We start from the raw sequence: 16,869 nt of genomic DNA, 5'->3' as shown, positions 1-16,869 counted from the left end.
AGACCCCAACTCTCTCACCCAGTGCATGCTGGGACATGTTTGGTCCAGCAGATGAGCAGGGTCAGTGAGGGGCCTGTGGTGTATGAAAACATGGTGTCAAATTTTCTCTGAGATGGAGACACTTTTCATCGATGCCGCAGTGTAACAGGTGAAAATACCGTCAGGTGACATGCAGAGAGGGGGCGGGGCTCCACCTCAGCCTGACTTTATGTATGTGTGTGTGTGTGTGTGTGTGTGTGTGTGTGTGTGTGTGTGAACAAACAGAAGTGTGAGACATTTAGAGTGAAACTGTTGATTCAATCATTATCTGCCTGCAGGGAGTCTGGCTGTGGTGTCCTCGCCACCCTCGCTCTCTGCGGGGAGCCGAGCATTATATCGGGGGGAGGCATCGCCCCGGTCACCCTCGTCGTTGACATGAGGTTTAATGATGGCGAGCGGCTGAGCGGTCGCTGTTCCACCGCTCATTAATGCTTGCTGATGACACCCCCAGCTCTCAGCACTGCTGTAACTTAACTAGACCAGGCCTTAACGAGCAGGGACATGAAGGCAATGTGGGCGTTGTCATGGTGACAGGGACAGCTGAGGGCGGACGGAGAGTTAAAGGTTTAAAGATGGCCGCCCCAGCCTGCATGCACTCATTACTGAACAGTTCAAATGTTTGTCAAAGCAGCAGGAAGTTCAGCTGAAGTTGATAAAGTCTGAGACAGTGTGGGTGTCAGTCCAACATGTTAGACAGGGACAGGACGAGATGGCAGCACATGTGACGGCAGAGCTGGCCCTTGGCATAGGCTGTACAGGTGAATGCTAACTACACCGTCATCCATGGGGGGCGCCGCAAAACGGGGGGAGAAAGAAAACAAACAATTTTTTGTCAGTGCTATTACTACTATTATTTCAAAAATGTTTATAAGCCCACAACGACATAACTTCATAGCAAAGCCTATTAAATAATGGAGAGGCTTTTTTCTCGGGGGAGGAGGGGTGAGCTGACCCCAAGACCAAGACAGAGATTTACTGATATTGTAGTGGAACCACATAGTCCAAAACACTGAAGCCATCCAGCGCCCAGTGAAAGAAAAGAAGGAAAGCAAAGGAAGAAAAACGTGAAGAAGATACAGTACCGTCAATGTGATGAAGTGAATGAAATTAATAGTTTAATGCATCATAGTTAACGTTCACAGATGTTTTTTCTTTTTCATGCAGTCTGATTGGTAAACTACTAATAATCACCAATAAATTATTATTTATCGGTGATTACTGATGATTCCTCATTGGTGATTATTTACAGTATGTCAGCTGTAAGTGTTGCTGTGACAGTTTCACCCAGCTGGCAGCCTTTAATTAATCAAGAAGGGGAGTTTGGTTTAGACCTGCTCATTATGGAACGTGTCAATAGATGACTTTTGTTGTGACAAATGAAGGAGGACACATGAAGGACACGTGATGGACACATGATGAGCTCTGAGCGCAAACATCCGTCTTCATGTGACATGTTGCTGTGGTCACATGGTTGAGTCATGTGACAGGAAGCTGCTGCTCAGTTTAAAAGATGAAGAATATGAAGGAGTTCTCTGACTCATTAACGTCAGTACGATCAGTAACTGTGTGTTATAACGTCTGAACTGAGCAGATGTTTTTCTTCTTCAGCTCATCCTCAATTAATCCTCAGCTGCTTCCCGGGAGTCATCCTCAACCCGGTGAAGACAGAAGCTGACCAGCTGACAAACATTAACAATAAAAGTACATTAATTACATTACAACTGTTCTACCTGTTTGTGTGTGTGTGTGTGTGTGTGTGTGTGTGTGTGTGTCTCACTGTGGTAGATGTCCTGCAGTGATCCTCCTCCACAGAACTCCATACAGATCCACAACTTCTCCCTGCTGCACACACACACACACACACACACACACAGTGTGAGATGGGCTGCTTGTAGGCACATTGTGATTGGCTGGGATCACACCCAGCGGACTGTTGTTGGTGACAGTTACCGGAGGTAGCTGCCATAGTACGCCACGATGTTGGAGTGTTTACAGTCCTTCATCATTAGAATCTCCTGCTGCACCACAGCAAAGTCCTCACCTGACACACACACACACACACACACACAACAGAAGTTTTACTCAGATGGACACACTGACTCCTGATGGTGACGCTGTGGCCGAGATAACAGGTGAATTCAGAAAGGACACATGATGTTAACCTGAACATTAAATAGGTAACAGACAGTAACTCTCACACACACACACACACACACACACACACACACACGCTCAGACAGAGACAGGAGAAGTTTGAAGTTCAGTATCACATTAAAGGTCCCATATTATGAAAAACACGTTTTTCTCTTAGTCTCTACATATATAAGCTGGTCCTCCCTGAGCCTGCCAACTCCTTGAATGAAGATAATAAGTGAGTCCTGCATGATCTCTGCAGCCCACCCACTGGTAACACGGCGCTCCTTCAGGCTGTTCAGATTCTGCTCCTTTCGTTACGTTACGACAGGAGTCATTATTATAGCCCCGCCTCCTCTGGGCGGTGATAGGAGATATCAGAGAGGGGGGCGTTCATCCCCGAGGTGAAGTTCGGTGTGTCCAGCGGTGAGACAGCATTGTTTAGCAACGTTGTCGCTCAGAGCTAGACACGCAAATTGCTCTGTTGTTGGTTGTAAAAACCAACATCGGTGCCTATATTCTGTCCCAGCTACAGAACAACAGAAGAGACAGTGGTTGCCTTTCACTTTTAATGACAACGTGCCGGCTGCGGTTCGTGTTAGCTTGTATGTGCTAACCACTTCACATCGGACTGCTTCAGTAACGAGGGTCAGTACAAAGCTGGCTTTGCCTCGACACTGACCCTCGTAAAAGGATCAGTCCCAACCATACCGGACCCAGCACCTGCACCCGAGCCACAGGTAAGTGTCGCCGCGGTTTGATAGTATTTACAGTTGCCGACGAGTATGGAGAAGGCAGCTGGAAATTGGCTAACTAGTTAGCTCTGCTTCGGTCCGCTATGCAATGGCATTTGAAGCAAGTTAAATGTTAATAATATTACGATGGAGCTACTACTGCTAGCATAAGAAGCCTGCTTTCAGTAGAGCTCACTTGAGCGACTTTTAGACAGCTGAAATTCAGGACCCCGGATGGGTTTGGGGTAATGCATTTCGAATACAGTGTTGTTGGACTTCTGACAGCTGCGTGAAATTGATGAAAAACAGGAGCTACTGTCAGCTGATGTAGATGATTTAGCTGGGTGATTGTAAAAATTCAGTACCTGCTCAGGAGATAAACCCACATCATCATCACCATCATCACTGTCATCATCATCATCACCATCACCTTCATCACCATAATCATCATCATCATCACCACCATCATCACCATTATCACCATCACCATCATCACCATCATCATCACCGTCATCATCACCATCATCATCATCATCATCATCACTTTCATCATTGCTCAGTATGCAGACAGACTGGAGCTGTTTCTGTTATTTTGTCTATGTCAGAGTGTGTTCATGGTGTCAGAGCTGAGAATAAAACAAGGCTTGGAAAGAACAAAGATTCTTTGTTGCTGCTGCAGGTTCAGGCCTCATTAGAGCTCAATGCTCGTCCTCCAGCTGATCAGAAGAATAAAGATGTCTCATTAAACAGACCAGAGGTCTCACTCTGCCGACGAAACACCATCAGATTAGAGGTCTCACTCTGCTGCCAAAAATAATCTGTGATCAGTCTGTTATGTGTTCATATTAGGGCTGGGCGATATGGACTAATAGTCATATCCCGATATATTTAGGCTGAATATCGATATACAATATATATCCCGATATTTTTATGCAAAGTGAGAGCAAATGTTCAGTCAAAGTCAAAGCCAAATATGACATGTGGGTGGGAATTTCGTCATTTTAGGGGCAAGTCCATTTGGCCTTCACTTTTTTTTTTTGTCAGGGGCACCAAGGCCACATGACAGGGCACAAAGGCCACTGAGTAAAATGTGTTGATTTACCTTTCAGACTGATACCATAACATCCTAATTTATAATAAGACATGGATTATGTTTTAAAACATTTTTTAATACCAAAATCAAAGTAGTTTTTGTTAAGTAGGGTTAGGGTGAGGTGGGTTTTGTGACACCACACTGAATATTAGTGTTACTGAATATTTCTCCCAAATAGAAATTCCCCAAAATTATGGCAAAGCACATTTTTTCCAAACAAAAAAATAGTAGAATAACAGCAGGAGACCACTGATGTGTGGAGTGATTTTGGTGACACTACACTCTGAATAATAGTGAAGTTATTGAATATATTTTGTAGTTTCTCTTTTCGGTGTTGCACTTTGTAGACGGTCCCTGCGCCCTCGTCTCACAGCTGTCTGACCATACAGACCAGAGTTAATGTCCAGACGCTCGTTCTGATTAACATACGGTTGTAGCTCGTTGTCTTCCTCACTACGGTAGGAAAGAGCCGTCAGTTGTGTTTTAACAAGGTTTCACTTATGAGTTATTGATCCGGGAAGTTCGAATCTGTGAATATATTTCCAACTTTACCGGACTAAATCCTACCACATAAGTCAGTTACGTATCATGTCAAACCGGCTGCGCTCGCTCGCTGTGCTGTAAGTTTCCTTCTTCTGTTTTGAGACGCTGCTGCTGTTTGAGAGGCTTTCACGTGAGATCATCGTGATGATGAGACTCCACCTGCAGGAACCGCGGACTCACTGAAGTTACTGTGAGTGACTACTGTGCACTCAGGTGGCTGTAATTCAAGACAAGCTCGCTACGCTGACCAGGCCAGGGGCACAGAGGCCACTGTGGCCGTGCGATGATTTTTTTTTCACGGAGCATCAAGGCCAAAGTGCGGGGCAACGGCGGCCACCAAAGTGTTTGTTGAAGAGTGCCGGAGTGTCTGTTCCAGCCCCTCCCCTCTCTGTGCATGAAGGAGGAGGGGCGGGGGGAGCAGTGCAGAGAGCTCCGGGTCAGCGGCTCGCCTGGAACAAGGATCACAGCGCAAATTTGAACTATATCGATGTATGCGATATGGTCTAATTCCATATCATCCATCCATCCATTTTCTTCCGCTTATCCGGGGCCGGGTCGCGGGGGCAGCTGCCTGAGCAGGGACACCCAGACTTCCCTCTCCCCGGATACTGCCTCCAGCTCTTCCGGGAGGACCCCAAGGCGTTCCCAGGCCAGCTGAGTGACATAGTCACACCAGCGTGTCCTGGGTCTTCCTCGGGGTCTCCTCCCGGAGGGACATGCCAGGAACACCTCCCGAGGGAGGCGTCCCGGGGGCATCCGAAACAGATGCCCGAGCCACCTCAGCTGGCTCCTCTCGATGTGGAGGTTTTTTAAATGTGAATTCCATATCACATTTAAAAAATATATCGAGTTTTATATCGATATATCGCCCAGCCCTAGTTCATATCAGTCTGTAATGATCTCAGATCAGTCTGTAATGATTTCTGAGGCCTGCAGGAGGCGTTTTGTTACTAAAGCTTCATTCAAACATTATCAGTAAACATCAAAACATCATGATACACTGATCACCTGCAGAATTATCAACAACCAATCAAACGTTGGGTATATTATAATTCACCCCCGTCCGCTTGCTCCCCCATCTGTCCTATCATCTCACCAGAAGTCAACACAACAACTGCTGTATGACGTTCTTTTCAAAATAGAAGACTGATGCATGTCACATATTCATCACACCCGTGAGTTCATGTCCTCCAGTGTCTCTGCAGTGATCATGGGATCAGGATTTGATTCTTACCAGGCTCCAGTTTGATGACTTTGATGGCAGCCAGGTCTCCAGTGCTGACATTCCTCGCCTGAGAGACAGACAGGTCAGAGAGACAGACAGATCCAGTTTTTAACAGTTAATGACAATTGTTCCCTGTTACGATACAAATCAAATTAAATTAAACTTGAACTTGAGCAACACACACACACACACACACACACACACAAACACACACACACATGCATTTTTATTAAGAAACAGCCACAGAAAGTGACCATTAATGGTCTGGTTTCATGACGTTTCACATATCACAAGTTTGACATTTTTTAGAGCTTTTAGAATTTTGTCTTATTTAATTCCGTGAAGCCCAACAAGAAGTGATAAATGAGGGAATTTATTTCTTTGTTCTTGTTCATTGTTTATGATAATTGATAAACAACAGGATGATAAACAAAGAGTCTCCTCATGTTCTGAATCTGTGTATCTGATTGACTTCTCTTCACTTTGCGGTGGCACTGAAGGTGACAGTGAACTTGTCTGCAGGGATCTGAGGACCTGATGGAAGACAGGCTGCCACTGATCAACCAACCCCCCCCACACACACACACACTCCCTCCCCACCCCCCTCTGCCCCCCTCCTCCCCCAGTCTGTCCTGACCTCCATCATCCTGCCACTTCAGCACTTTGACACCACGCTTATATTCACATCTCAGAAAGTGAACACACTGCTGCACTCTCACTGAGTGTTAATTAAAACACAGCTCATGATTATCACCCCCAACCAACCCACCCCCTCTGACACCCCCGACCCCTGTGGAAGGTGAAGCAGAAGTGTCCGTCCTGTTGGTCGATATGAGCTGATGGAGCTTCAGGACAACGATCAATAACCTCTGATGGGGCGTGGTTCAGTCTGATGCTAACAATGCTAATGAAACACATGCACGTACGCACACAAAGCAGGGTGGGATCGTGGGAAACAGTCCACACAGGTATTGATCGGTGAAGGTGACGGGGCGGAGTGAGTTTGCGTGTGTTGAATCATGAGCAGCTCACAATGTGGCAGACGGCAGCTGCCAAGGAGCCTCTGAGCAGCAGCCAAGTTAATGTAACATATCTGTGTGAAGTTTTAAACTGATAACCCCACTGCACCTCATTCAGTCTGATGACATTGATGACCCTCTGAAGGTAGAGTTAGTGCACATCTTCTACTGTAGTCACTGCAAATGTACTGTAAAGTCACTGCATATCCACTGCAGAGTCACTGCATATCTTCTACCCTGATGTCACTGCACATCTACTGCAGAGTTACTGCATATCTTCTACCCTGGAGTCACTGTACATCTACTTTAGAGTCACTGCACATCTACTGCAGAGTCACTGCATATCTTCTACCCTGATGTCACTGCACATCTACTGCAGAGTTACTGCATATCTTCTACCCTGGAGTCACTGTACATCTACTTTAGAGTCACTGCACATCTACTGCAGAGTCACTGCATATCTTCTACCCTGATGTCACTGCACATCTACTGCAGAGTTACTGCATATCTTCTACCCTGGAGTCACTGTACATCTACTTTAGAGTCACTGCACATCGACTGCAGAGTCACTGCACATCTACTGTAGAGTCACTGCACATCGACTGCAGAGTCACTGCACATCTACTGCAGAGTCACTGCACATCTACTGCAGAGTCACTGCGTATCTTCTAACCTGAAGTCATTGTACATTTACTGTAGAGTCACTGCAAATCTACTGTAGAGTCACTGCACATCTACTGCTGAGTCACTGCACATCGACTGCAGAGTCACTGCACATCTACTGCAGAGTCACTGCACATTGACTGCAGAGTCACTGCACATTGACTGCAGAGTCACTGCACATCTACTGCAGAGTCACTGCATATCTTCTACCCTGATGTCACTGCACATCTACTGCAGAGTTACTGCATATCTTCTACCCTGGAGTCACTGTACATCTACTTTAGAGTCACTGCACATCGACTGCAGAGTTACTGCATATCTTCTACCCTGGAGTCACTGTACATCTACTTTAGAGTCACTGCACATCGACTGCAGAGTCACTGCACATCTACTGTAGAGTCACTGCACATCGACTGCAGAGTCACTGCACATCTACTGCAGAGTCACTGCACATCTACTGCAGAGTCACTGCGTATCTTCTAACCTGAAGTCATTGTACATCTACTGTAGAGTCACTGCAAATCTACTGTAGAGTCACTGCACATCTACTGCTGAGTCACTGCACATTGACTGCAGAGTCACTGCACACTGACTGCAGAGTCACTGCACATCTACTGCAGAGTCACTGCGTATCTTCTAACCTGAAGTCATTGTACATCTACTTTAGAGTCACTGCACATCGACTGCAGAGTCACTGCACATCTACTGCAGAGTCACTGCGTATCTTCTAACCTGAAGTCATTGTACATCTACTTTAGAGTCACTGCACATCGACTGCAGAGTTACTGCACATCTACTGCAGAGTCACTGCGTATCTTCTAACCTGAAGTCATTGTACATCTACTTTAGAGTCACTGCACATCTACTGCAGAGTCACTGCGTATCTTCTAACCTGAAGTCATTGTACATCTACTTTAGAGTCACTGCACATCGACTGCAGAGTCACTGCACATCTACTGCAGAGTCACTGCACATTGACTGCAGAGTCACTGCACATTGACTGCAGAGTCACTGCACATTGACTGCAGAGTCACTGCACATCTACTGCAGAGTCACTGCGTATCTTCTAACCTGAAGTCATTGTACATCTACTGTAGAGTCACTGCAAATCGGCTGCAGAGTCACTACACATCTACTGCTGAGTCACTGCACATCCCCTACTGTAAGAGTCACTGCACATCTACTGCAGAATCACTGCATATCTTATACTCTGGAGTCACTGCACTGTGGAGTCACTGCACATCTACTGCACAGTCACTACACATCTTCAACTAAAAAGACACTGCATATCTCCTTGTGCAGTACACTGCATATCTTTATCTTCTACTGTTTGGTCACTGCACATCTACTGCAGAATCACGGCATATCTTCTACTCTGGAGTCACTGCACATCTACTGCAGATTCACTGCACATCTACTCTAGAGTCACTACACATCTACTGCTGAGTCACTGCACATCCCCTACTGTAAGAGTCACTGCACATCTACTGCACAGTCACTACACATCTTCAACTGTAGAGACACAGCATATCTTCTAATGCAGCACACTGCACATCTTTATCTTCTACTGTTTGGTCACTGCACATCTCCTACAGTAGAGTCTCTGCACAGCTACTGCAGAGTCACTGCACATCTACTGCAGAGTCACTGCATATCTTCTCCCTTGGAGTCACTGCACATCTACTGCAGAGTCACTGCACATCTGCAGTAGAATCATTGCACATCTTCAACTACAAAATGGACAGCAAGTTAGCTAAAAAATGATGATGATGCTAAACGCCATGTTAACAATAACACTGAATGATCTTCATGTTTTCATGACAGATGTTTGTTTATATCATTATGTATTTACTGTATGTGTTTATGTGTGAGCAGGAAGGACACACTCAGAATATCTCAGGGTTCGTACACATTTTTCAAGGTCAAATTCAAGCACTTTTCAAGCACTTCTAAGGGTCATTTACAAAATTTACCAGCACCTTATCGCAGGAGTAAAATACTTTTCTACAGGAATATATATACTCATGATTATTTATTTTCACTTTTTATCACAATTATGTACATTGTATTATGCTGTAAACTTCTAAAATGATGTTTCATAATAGAAAAAACTTTAGAAATTAAAGGAGAACACAAAGTTTATCCAAAAAAAGGGAAGCCACTTGGCGTTCTTCAGGTACACTTGCAGCGAGACAAAGAGAGACCTGAGATCACCCTGTAATTTTCTTTTTTGACATAAACTTTTGTAAGCTGTTTGCTTATTCATCAAAGTTTATTAATATTGAACGTGTCATCAGTCCAAATTGCATCAAATTCACTTTCTCCTCAGCCATCCTTCTCTATTGCTACCAGGCTGCATGTGTGACGATACACACACACACTGGTTTTATTTCTGCTTGTAATAAGCAAACTATCCAGTCTGATCCCAATGTTGCCAAGACACAGAGTTATAATGTCAAGCATTTTCAAGCACTTAAACTAAAATCCAAGCACTTTTCAGACCTTGAAAACACAACATTGAAATTCAAGTACTTTCAAGGATTTCAAGCACCCGTACGAACCCTGATATCTGTATAATGAAATGTACATGAATATTTAACAGGAATAGGAGCTGAAACAACAGTCTCTCACACACGCACGCACACACACACACACACACACACACACACACACACACACATAGGCTACTGCACATGTGTTTGAGCACTGATGCCACTTCCTGTTCCTGTTGGAACAACATCTCTCTTTGATCTGATCCAGTTCTATCCCAATGAATTAAACATGAGGTCACATGATGTGTGACATCACATGTTTCCACTGATTGGCTGACGATAGCCCTTTTCACGCAGAGACGCTGGTTCACTAATTCCCCGCTGTAAGTTGTTCACACAGGGCTGCGGCTTCTAAAGAGGCGTGACGGTGACGTCATGATGATGACGTCTGTGTGTTTTCAAGGTGTCCTCCTGTCAATCTAAACCTGCGGATAATTTATAATCATATGGACGCTGTTATAATGTGTAGTGATTGAGATCCTGACCCAACAAACATCCTGGAAAGTGACAAAGTGACACGTTTATCGCTCTAAATTACATAATTACATAATCACCATCAGTAAACTGGATGCTGTCTTACTCACTCGCGGGGAGGGAGGCTGTTTTCTAGGGGGAAAGTTCACTGAAGTCTCGGTCAGGAGGGCTGACCGTCATCAAGACAACAGTAACTACAACAACACAACAGTGAAGGAGACAAACACTTGATAAGTTAAAGGTTTTTGCAGGTGAAAGACGCTGTTTTTCTGGCAGTAATTTGACGAAGAGTCGGTAGGACAGGCGGGAGGACAGACAGGAAAGAAAGACATTTCTCCATGTATAACTGCGGTATATTTTTCCTCATATAAGTTGCCAAAGACAGTTAAAGTTACTACGTTACTGTTGTTTAGTCCTGTAACGTTGCATTGTCTCTGTATTAAGTTGAGTGAGGGACCTGTGTAGTTATCAGACTGTCAGACCGACATGCCCTCAATACGCAACGTTGGCTTATCCATTCACACTGGTTCAGTTCGCCAATACTGCGCCACTTGTACTACCTCTGAGAATTACACACAGAAGTGGAGGCGGAGAATTGGTGCAGGATCCCCGCATTCAAACGGCAGTGTGAATGGGGCTGATGAGTTTCAGCTTGGACTTCAGATCAATAACAAACTGATCATTGACTAACAGGACGGACCTTCAGCATCTGGATCAATTAGCTACTGAAGAACCACCAGGTGTGTCACACTGAGTAAGAACATAATCTGCTCAGATACCAACTGATGATCAATCTCAGAGGACTCTGATAAGGTTCATTGTCATAGAAACCAGTGACCTCACTGACAGGAAGTACATCAATACCAAGGTTTCTCTTTGGTATTGATGTACTCCTCCTCCTCCCTCATCCTCCTCCTCCCTCATCCTCCTCCCCCCTCTCCTCCTCCTCACGTCTCTCTGCAGCGCTGCACTCTTGCAGCAGCAGCTGATCTCTGACCTGTTTAACATTCAGCAGCACTTCGTCATGTCGCAGCCCTTTAAAACTCACCATCGTCCTCTCGTCTCACATGATGACAGGTCCTCCTGAGTCACATGAATGAATGTCACGTTAAAGGAAACTGTAGGATCAGAGCGGAACACAAGGGGTTCCCTGTGGAACCACTGTAAACACTGAGGAGGAATGTGTTGACGTGTGGATCAGTGTTTCCAGGAAATAATCTGTAACCAACAGCTTCACTCAGATCGTTTACGTTTAAATCAAACAAGCAAACAAATCAACAAAGGAGTGTTTAAGGTTTTTCTATGTCAGTTCTGGTCGGTTGTTTGAGTGGACATGCGTGTTACTGATAACTATTGATGAATGTGAGCAGCACATTACATCCACATGTTTCTGTCGTTATTCTGCAGTTTTATGCTTCTGTTGTCATGACAATGATGAGACACAGATCAATGAATCAATTCACCAATAAACTGATCAGCAGGATGATTGGTTAGGCCAATGATCAGTAATCAGTGTCCTGATAGGCAATCAGAGAAGTCAAAGTCAAGGTGGGAGACTCCAGGGGGGCGGAGGGGGAGGGGGGGGTCTTGTTACAGGAAGCAGCAGAGCCCAGCAGGACGCTCTGAATTATTGATCAACTTAATGGACAAACTTTCATTTTTTTCTGCCGTCACGTTGAGTTTTGACTCCATGAGTCACCTGAGATTTCCCATGAGGCCACAGTCACCAGGACACCAAGGATACATGACAGACCTCATCCTGACGGGTGGAGATTGAGACAGACAGGTGGAGAAAGAGAGAGAGACAGAGAGAGAGAGAGAGAGACAGAGAGAGAGAGAAAGAGAGACTTTTGACGTTTATTTACATAATGTTATATGGAAAGATCTCAGTTCATTCTCATCTACTTCAACTGGTAAACTGAAAACAGTAAGTTACTACAATGCCATCAAATCACTTTACACACCCACACACACACACTATAATGATTCAAAATGAAGGACCAGTGAACCATCTTCCGTCAGTGAACATAAAGTCTGTCTGATCCCCCACAGAGCCTTGAAAGAGTCCCGATTACTGGTCAGGGTATAGAAAGCGTGCTCTATATTTAGACGAGCTACCGCCAGACTCTTCAGACTCTGCACTACATCGGTCCAGCCCTGACCTAACATCTGATTCTTCCTGGTCTTCCAGGTGGCTAGCTTTGCAGTTCCAAACAGGAAATTGGTTAAAACTGTGGGGTGTACGACAATATCGGCTCTCCGATAATATCGGCTCTCCGATATTATCGGCCGATATTGACTTAAAAATGTAATATCGGGTTTTTATAACCGATGTTTGTTCTGTAGGCTATTTAATGACGGTCCCTAAATCAGTCTCCAGTGATTCAGTGGGAGGCTCTGGAGGTGAGCTAGCTGTCCTCCTGCTGCTCACACTGGGTGAACCTCAGTAAAGTCTCGGCTGGACCCGAGTGAATATCCGCCGAATATCCAACCTGAAACTAACTTCACCCCGGTTCAATGAGCCGCCTGTTGCAGTCTTTGAATGGGATGGCGAGGATTTCAGTCACTCAACTTAAACAGTGACTTGTAGAAATTATACAAATAGCAGTAATGACAATAATAATCGATTTCAATATAACTTAGGGTGTAGTGCTTTCACTGTGTTCAACTACAAAAATCATGTCTTTTTTTTTTGCGGCACACCAGGAAACCTTCCACAACGATTGCAGGTGGAGCTCTGCTTTGAATTAAGTTCCATCGTGACAAATGAAAGGACGACTTGCTGAGTGACATGAAGACATGAATCAGAGGCACAAAAAACGTTGACAGCGGTGGCCATTCATTAAAACTCATAGCTGAATAGTGGTTTGAAAATGTAATACCTCATCAGATAACGTTTATTAATTTTTAATACTTTTTAATGGACTTAATTTTTGTTAATTTCATTTACTACCTTTTAATACCTTTACTACCCTGTGGTCACCTTGAAAACTATAAAGTTGCCCTGAGATGGGGCATCCTTGCCTTATCCATCTTGTCACTAGCAAAGGGCAGCTCAGCCCTCCTTTACCTTTACCTTTACCACATATCAAGCACCACAATACAGAAGCTTTGTCCAGGACATGAAGCCCTCCCCAACACCAAAAGCTTGCAACTTAGAAAAAAGAAAAGCATGATCAACACGGTCAAAAGCCTTCTCTTGGCCAACATTGATATCATATAACTCACAAATCAAATACATCTCTCATCAGGAATACATTATTCAGCATAGACCTACCTGGAACACAGTATGATTGATCAGCACCAATCAACATTTCAACATTTCAATGAAGATTTTCAGTCTATTTCATAAAACCTTAAAAAGAAAAAAAGAGCAACTGGTCTCCAGTTATTTAAAAGGGCTAAGTCTCCCTTCTTAGGCAATAGAGAGAGAACTGCACGCCGACAGGAAGCTGAAATGTCCCTTCTCAAAACACTCTTTAAAATTGTCCAAAAGGTCATGTTCCAAAACAATCCAGAAGTGTTTGAAGAAGTCTGATGGTAAGCCATCTATTCTGGGAGCCTTGCCTGATGCCATCTGAGACACAGCAGCATTCAGTTCATCCAGTGTTATGTCCAAACTTCAAGTGTCCTGATCCTCTGGACTCAGCTGAGGAAGCACCTGCAGAAGCTCCCCAGCAGCATCCACATCACAGCTATCCGCCCTGAACAAGTCCGTATAAAAATCCACTGCATGTTTCATCATGTCCGCTGACTCTGTGGTCACCATTCCATCAGGGAGACGAAGACACATCATTTTAATCATCTTAATGTTAGCTGTTGAATAAGATTTCCTGGCAAAACACCCTAATCTGAGCTTTTCCTACCTCCCACCACTGGGAAAGGGAAGTAAAAGCATCTTTCCGTGATCTCCAGTAATGCCAAAATAATTCACAATTCACATGTTGTTTTTCCAGTGGGAGATACAATCAGCTCAATTACAATTAAATGATTTCTGTAAAAACAGGTAGGATCTGACAATTAACAACTCCAGTAGTGACGGACTTTAGCTTAGTGAGCAGACAGAGTAGACGTGTTGCGCAAGTGTTCCCGTGAACTTTTAACTTTTTAGTTTCAAAAATCTTTTATTATTTTTTCCAAAAATGAGTACAAAAAACAGCAATGGTACATTGAGAATGTGCATCACAATCAAAACAACACGAGTATATCCCCAGGATTGGGCAGGTGCAAGTATAGATGTTACGATTAAATAACCTGTTATCCTATACAATTTACAGAGAAGGAAGGAAAGGAAGGAGGAAAAAAAATAATAAAGAAATGTTCAGCAAAAGGCACACAAAAATAGAAAAAACCAAAACAGTGGGTAGAAACAAAAACATGGTCTTCGGCAGGCTTATTAACACATTAAATCTTGAGCTTCCCAAATGTCAGGGGTCCGTTTCAAGGCCATATTCTATACTGACTGAGAGTCATGGAAATAGGTCAAAAAGGGTTTCCAGGTCTTAAATTAACTCTCTGTGCCTCTTATTGAAAAACATATCTTCTCCAGAGTAAGACAGTGCATAATGTCTCGGAGACACTGAATGTGTGTGGGCGTGGTCGCCTCCTTCCATCTGAGCAAAATGGCCCGCCTGGCCAGAAGCAAGGAGAAAGAAATCATATGGCGTTCAGTGGAGGTCATTCGGGGATCGTCAACCCCAGAAGCACCAAACAGAGCTATTGTAGGGTTCGGACATTGAAAAACCTCATTCCAAAAAATGTGTAATTGAGGGCACAGCCAATACATGTAAAAAAAAGAGTGGCGTACCCTAATTTTCATTTGCCACAGGTAGGGATAATGTCCGGGTATATGCTGGCTAATTCAAACTTCAACATATGAACTCTATGTACCACTTTGAATTGTACAGTAGTTATCGAGTGCCCTAGGTCCTGTTCCCAGGCCACCCTGGCCCTGTCCAGCATCAAATGTGGCAAAGTGGGGACATTCCTGTACAGCGTTGAGAGCGCGTGTTTCGACGCTGGATTAAAAGGAGAGAAATGTGTCAATTGGATTAGGACCAGGTTTATTGGGAAAGCATGGTAAAGTGCGAGGCATGAAATCTCTGACCTGTAAATAACGGAAAAAATGCGTTTTGGACAAGTGGAATTTCTCCGAAAGTTCCTCAAAAGAGGGAAAACTGTTACCCTTGAATAAGTCTGAGAGTGACATGATGCCTTTTTATGCCAATCTATGAAGGAGGTATCACATTGAGATGGAGTAAAAAGGGGACTGGAGGCAACAGGGCTAAGAATGGAAAAAACAGCATAACCAAATGTTCTTCTAAATTGGGTCGAAACCCTCAGAGCGGAACGTACTACCTGGTTTTGTAACATTTAACTTTTTAAACCATTCAGCCCTCCAACCTTCATGCCAAAACGAATCCCTTTTCCTTTCTTATTTTCTCACTTTTTGCTTCGCCTGAACAAGCCTGTTACCTCTGAAATGGCTGTGAAAGGTGCCAAGTTGGGCAAAAAAGAAGATGCTAACGCCAGCTTAACCCTGGAAGCTGATCGAGGAACATCACGCAGCATTAGCCACCGAGTTCAAAATCTCATTCAGCCAGCTCCGCCAGCGCCGCCGTCATGGCAGACAAATAGTGTCGATCCCTGAGTGCGACCTAACAGGCAGGAAAGTAATGGTGGACCCTCCTCAAACCTTTCTGTTAGGTTGCACTCGGGGATCGACACTTTTTGTCTGCCATGGCGGCGGCGCGCCGGAGATGCAGCAGCTAATGTGAGTTGTTCAAAAACCTTCATTTTTAGTAAACTCTGTGTACACAAACAATGTTCTCAATGCTTGTGTTCATGTGTAGAGACCCTGGTGATACTATGAGCAAAGTGTCATGTTGTGTCGAGACTTCTTACTGTTTTAAAAATAGAGATTTTGATGCTAGCGTCAGAGTGCCCCTGCACTCAACTGAAAATTAGCTTACCCGCAAACGAAACTACGGTAGATCTTAAAAGTGTATCTTTTGTCGTAATTATGCTTTTACACGAAGGTTTGACTCATATTCAATCACAAATAAAACCTTGGCTGCTTTTTGGTGAGAGTTTCACTTTAATTCAACTTTGCTGTTTTACAATAATTTTGTTAAATTCATGGAAGAGGAAATAGCCTTTTTTCTCACTACTAATATGTCTTCAGACATATCTAGTCTAATTGTCTGGGATTCCCTCAAGGCTTATATCCAAGGACAGATAATATCTTACACTGCACAAGTGAGGCGAAAAAAAAGGAGCAATCAGACCTTGCCCATCAAATCAAAGAGATCGATAAACAATATGCTCTCCATCTCCAGATCTTTACAAAAGCGGTTGGAACTCATGACCAAATTTGACCTGCTCACACTCATTC

The 16,869-nt window shown here is 44.2% G+C and overlaps 1 protein-coding gene across 38 annotated transcripts in view; it reads right to left on the bottom strand.

Annotated features, from left to right (window-relative positions):
• LOC115581961 (mitogen-activated protein kinase kinase kinase kinase 3-like) overlaps positions 1–16,869 on the bottom strand; it is a 79,657-nt gene that overhangs the window by 52,453 nt on the left and 10,335 nt on the right. For 32 of the 38 annotated variants that reach the window (XR_003984085.1, XR_003984087.1, XR_003984088.1 and 29 more), the window contains exons 2-4: positions 5,777–5,834; positions 1,990–2,080; positions 1,817–1,881 (exon numbers count right to left, since the gene is read on the bottom strand). Coding sequence is in view for 11 of the 38 variants with exons in the window: in XM_030417574.1 (XP_030273434.1) it covers positions 1,817–1,881; positions 1,990–2,080; positions 5,777–5,834 (214 nt within the window). In the remaining 27 variants the exon portion in view is untranslated. Of the gene's footprint in view, positions 1–1,816; positions 1,882–1,989; positions 2,081–5,776; positions 5,840–16,869 lie in introns of those variants that run through there. The other 6 variants (XM_030417699.1, XM_030417735.1, XM_030417708.1 and 3 more) reach the window with 4 other exon arrangements.

Source organism: Sparus aurata, chromosome 1 (assembly GCF_900880675.1).
Source record: "Sparus aurata chromosome 1, fSpaAur1.1, whole genome shotgun sequence".
Taxonomy (NCBI): Eukaryota; Metazoa; Chordata; class Actinopteri; order Spariformes; family Sparidae; genus Sparus; species Sparus aurata.
This window is presented reverse-complemented; position numbering and strand designations above follow the sequence as displayed.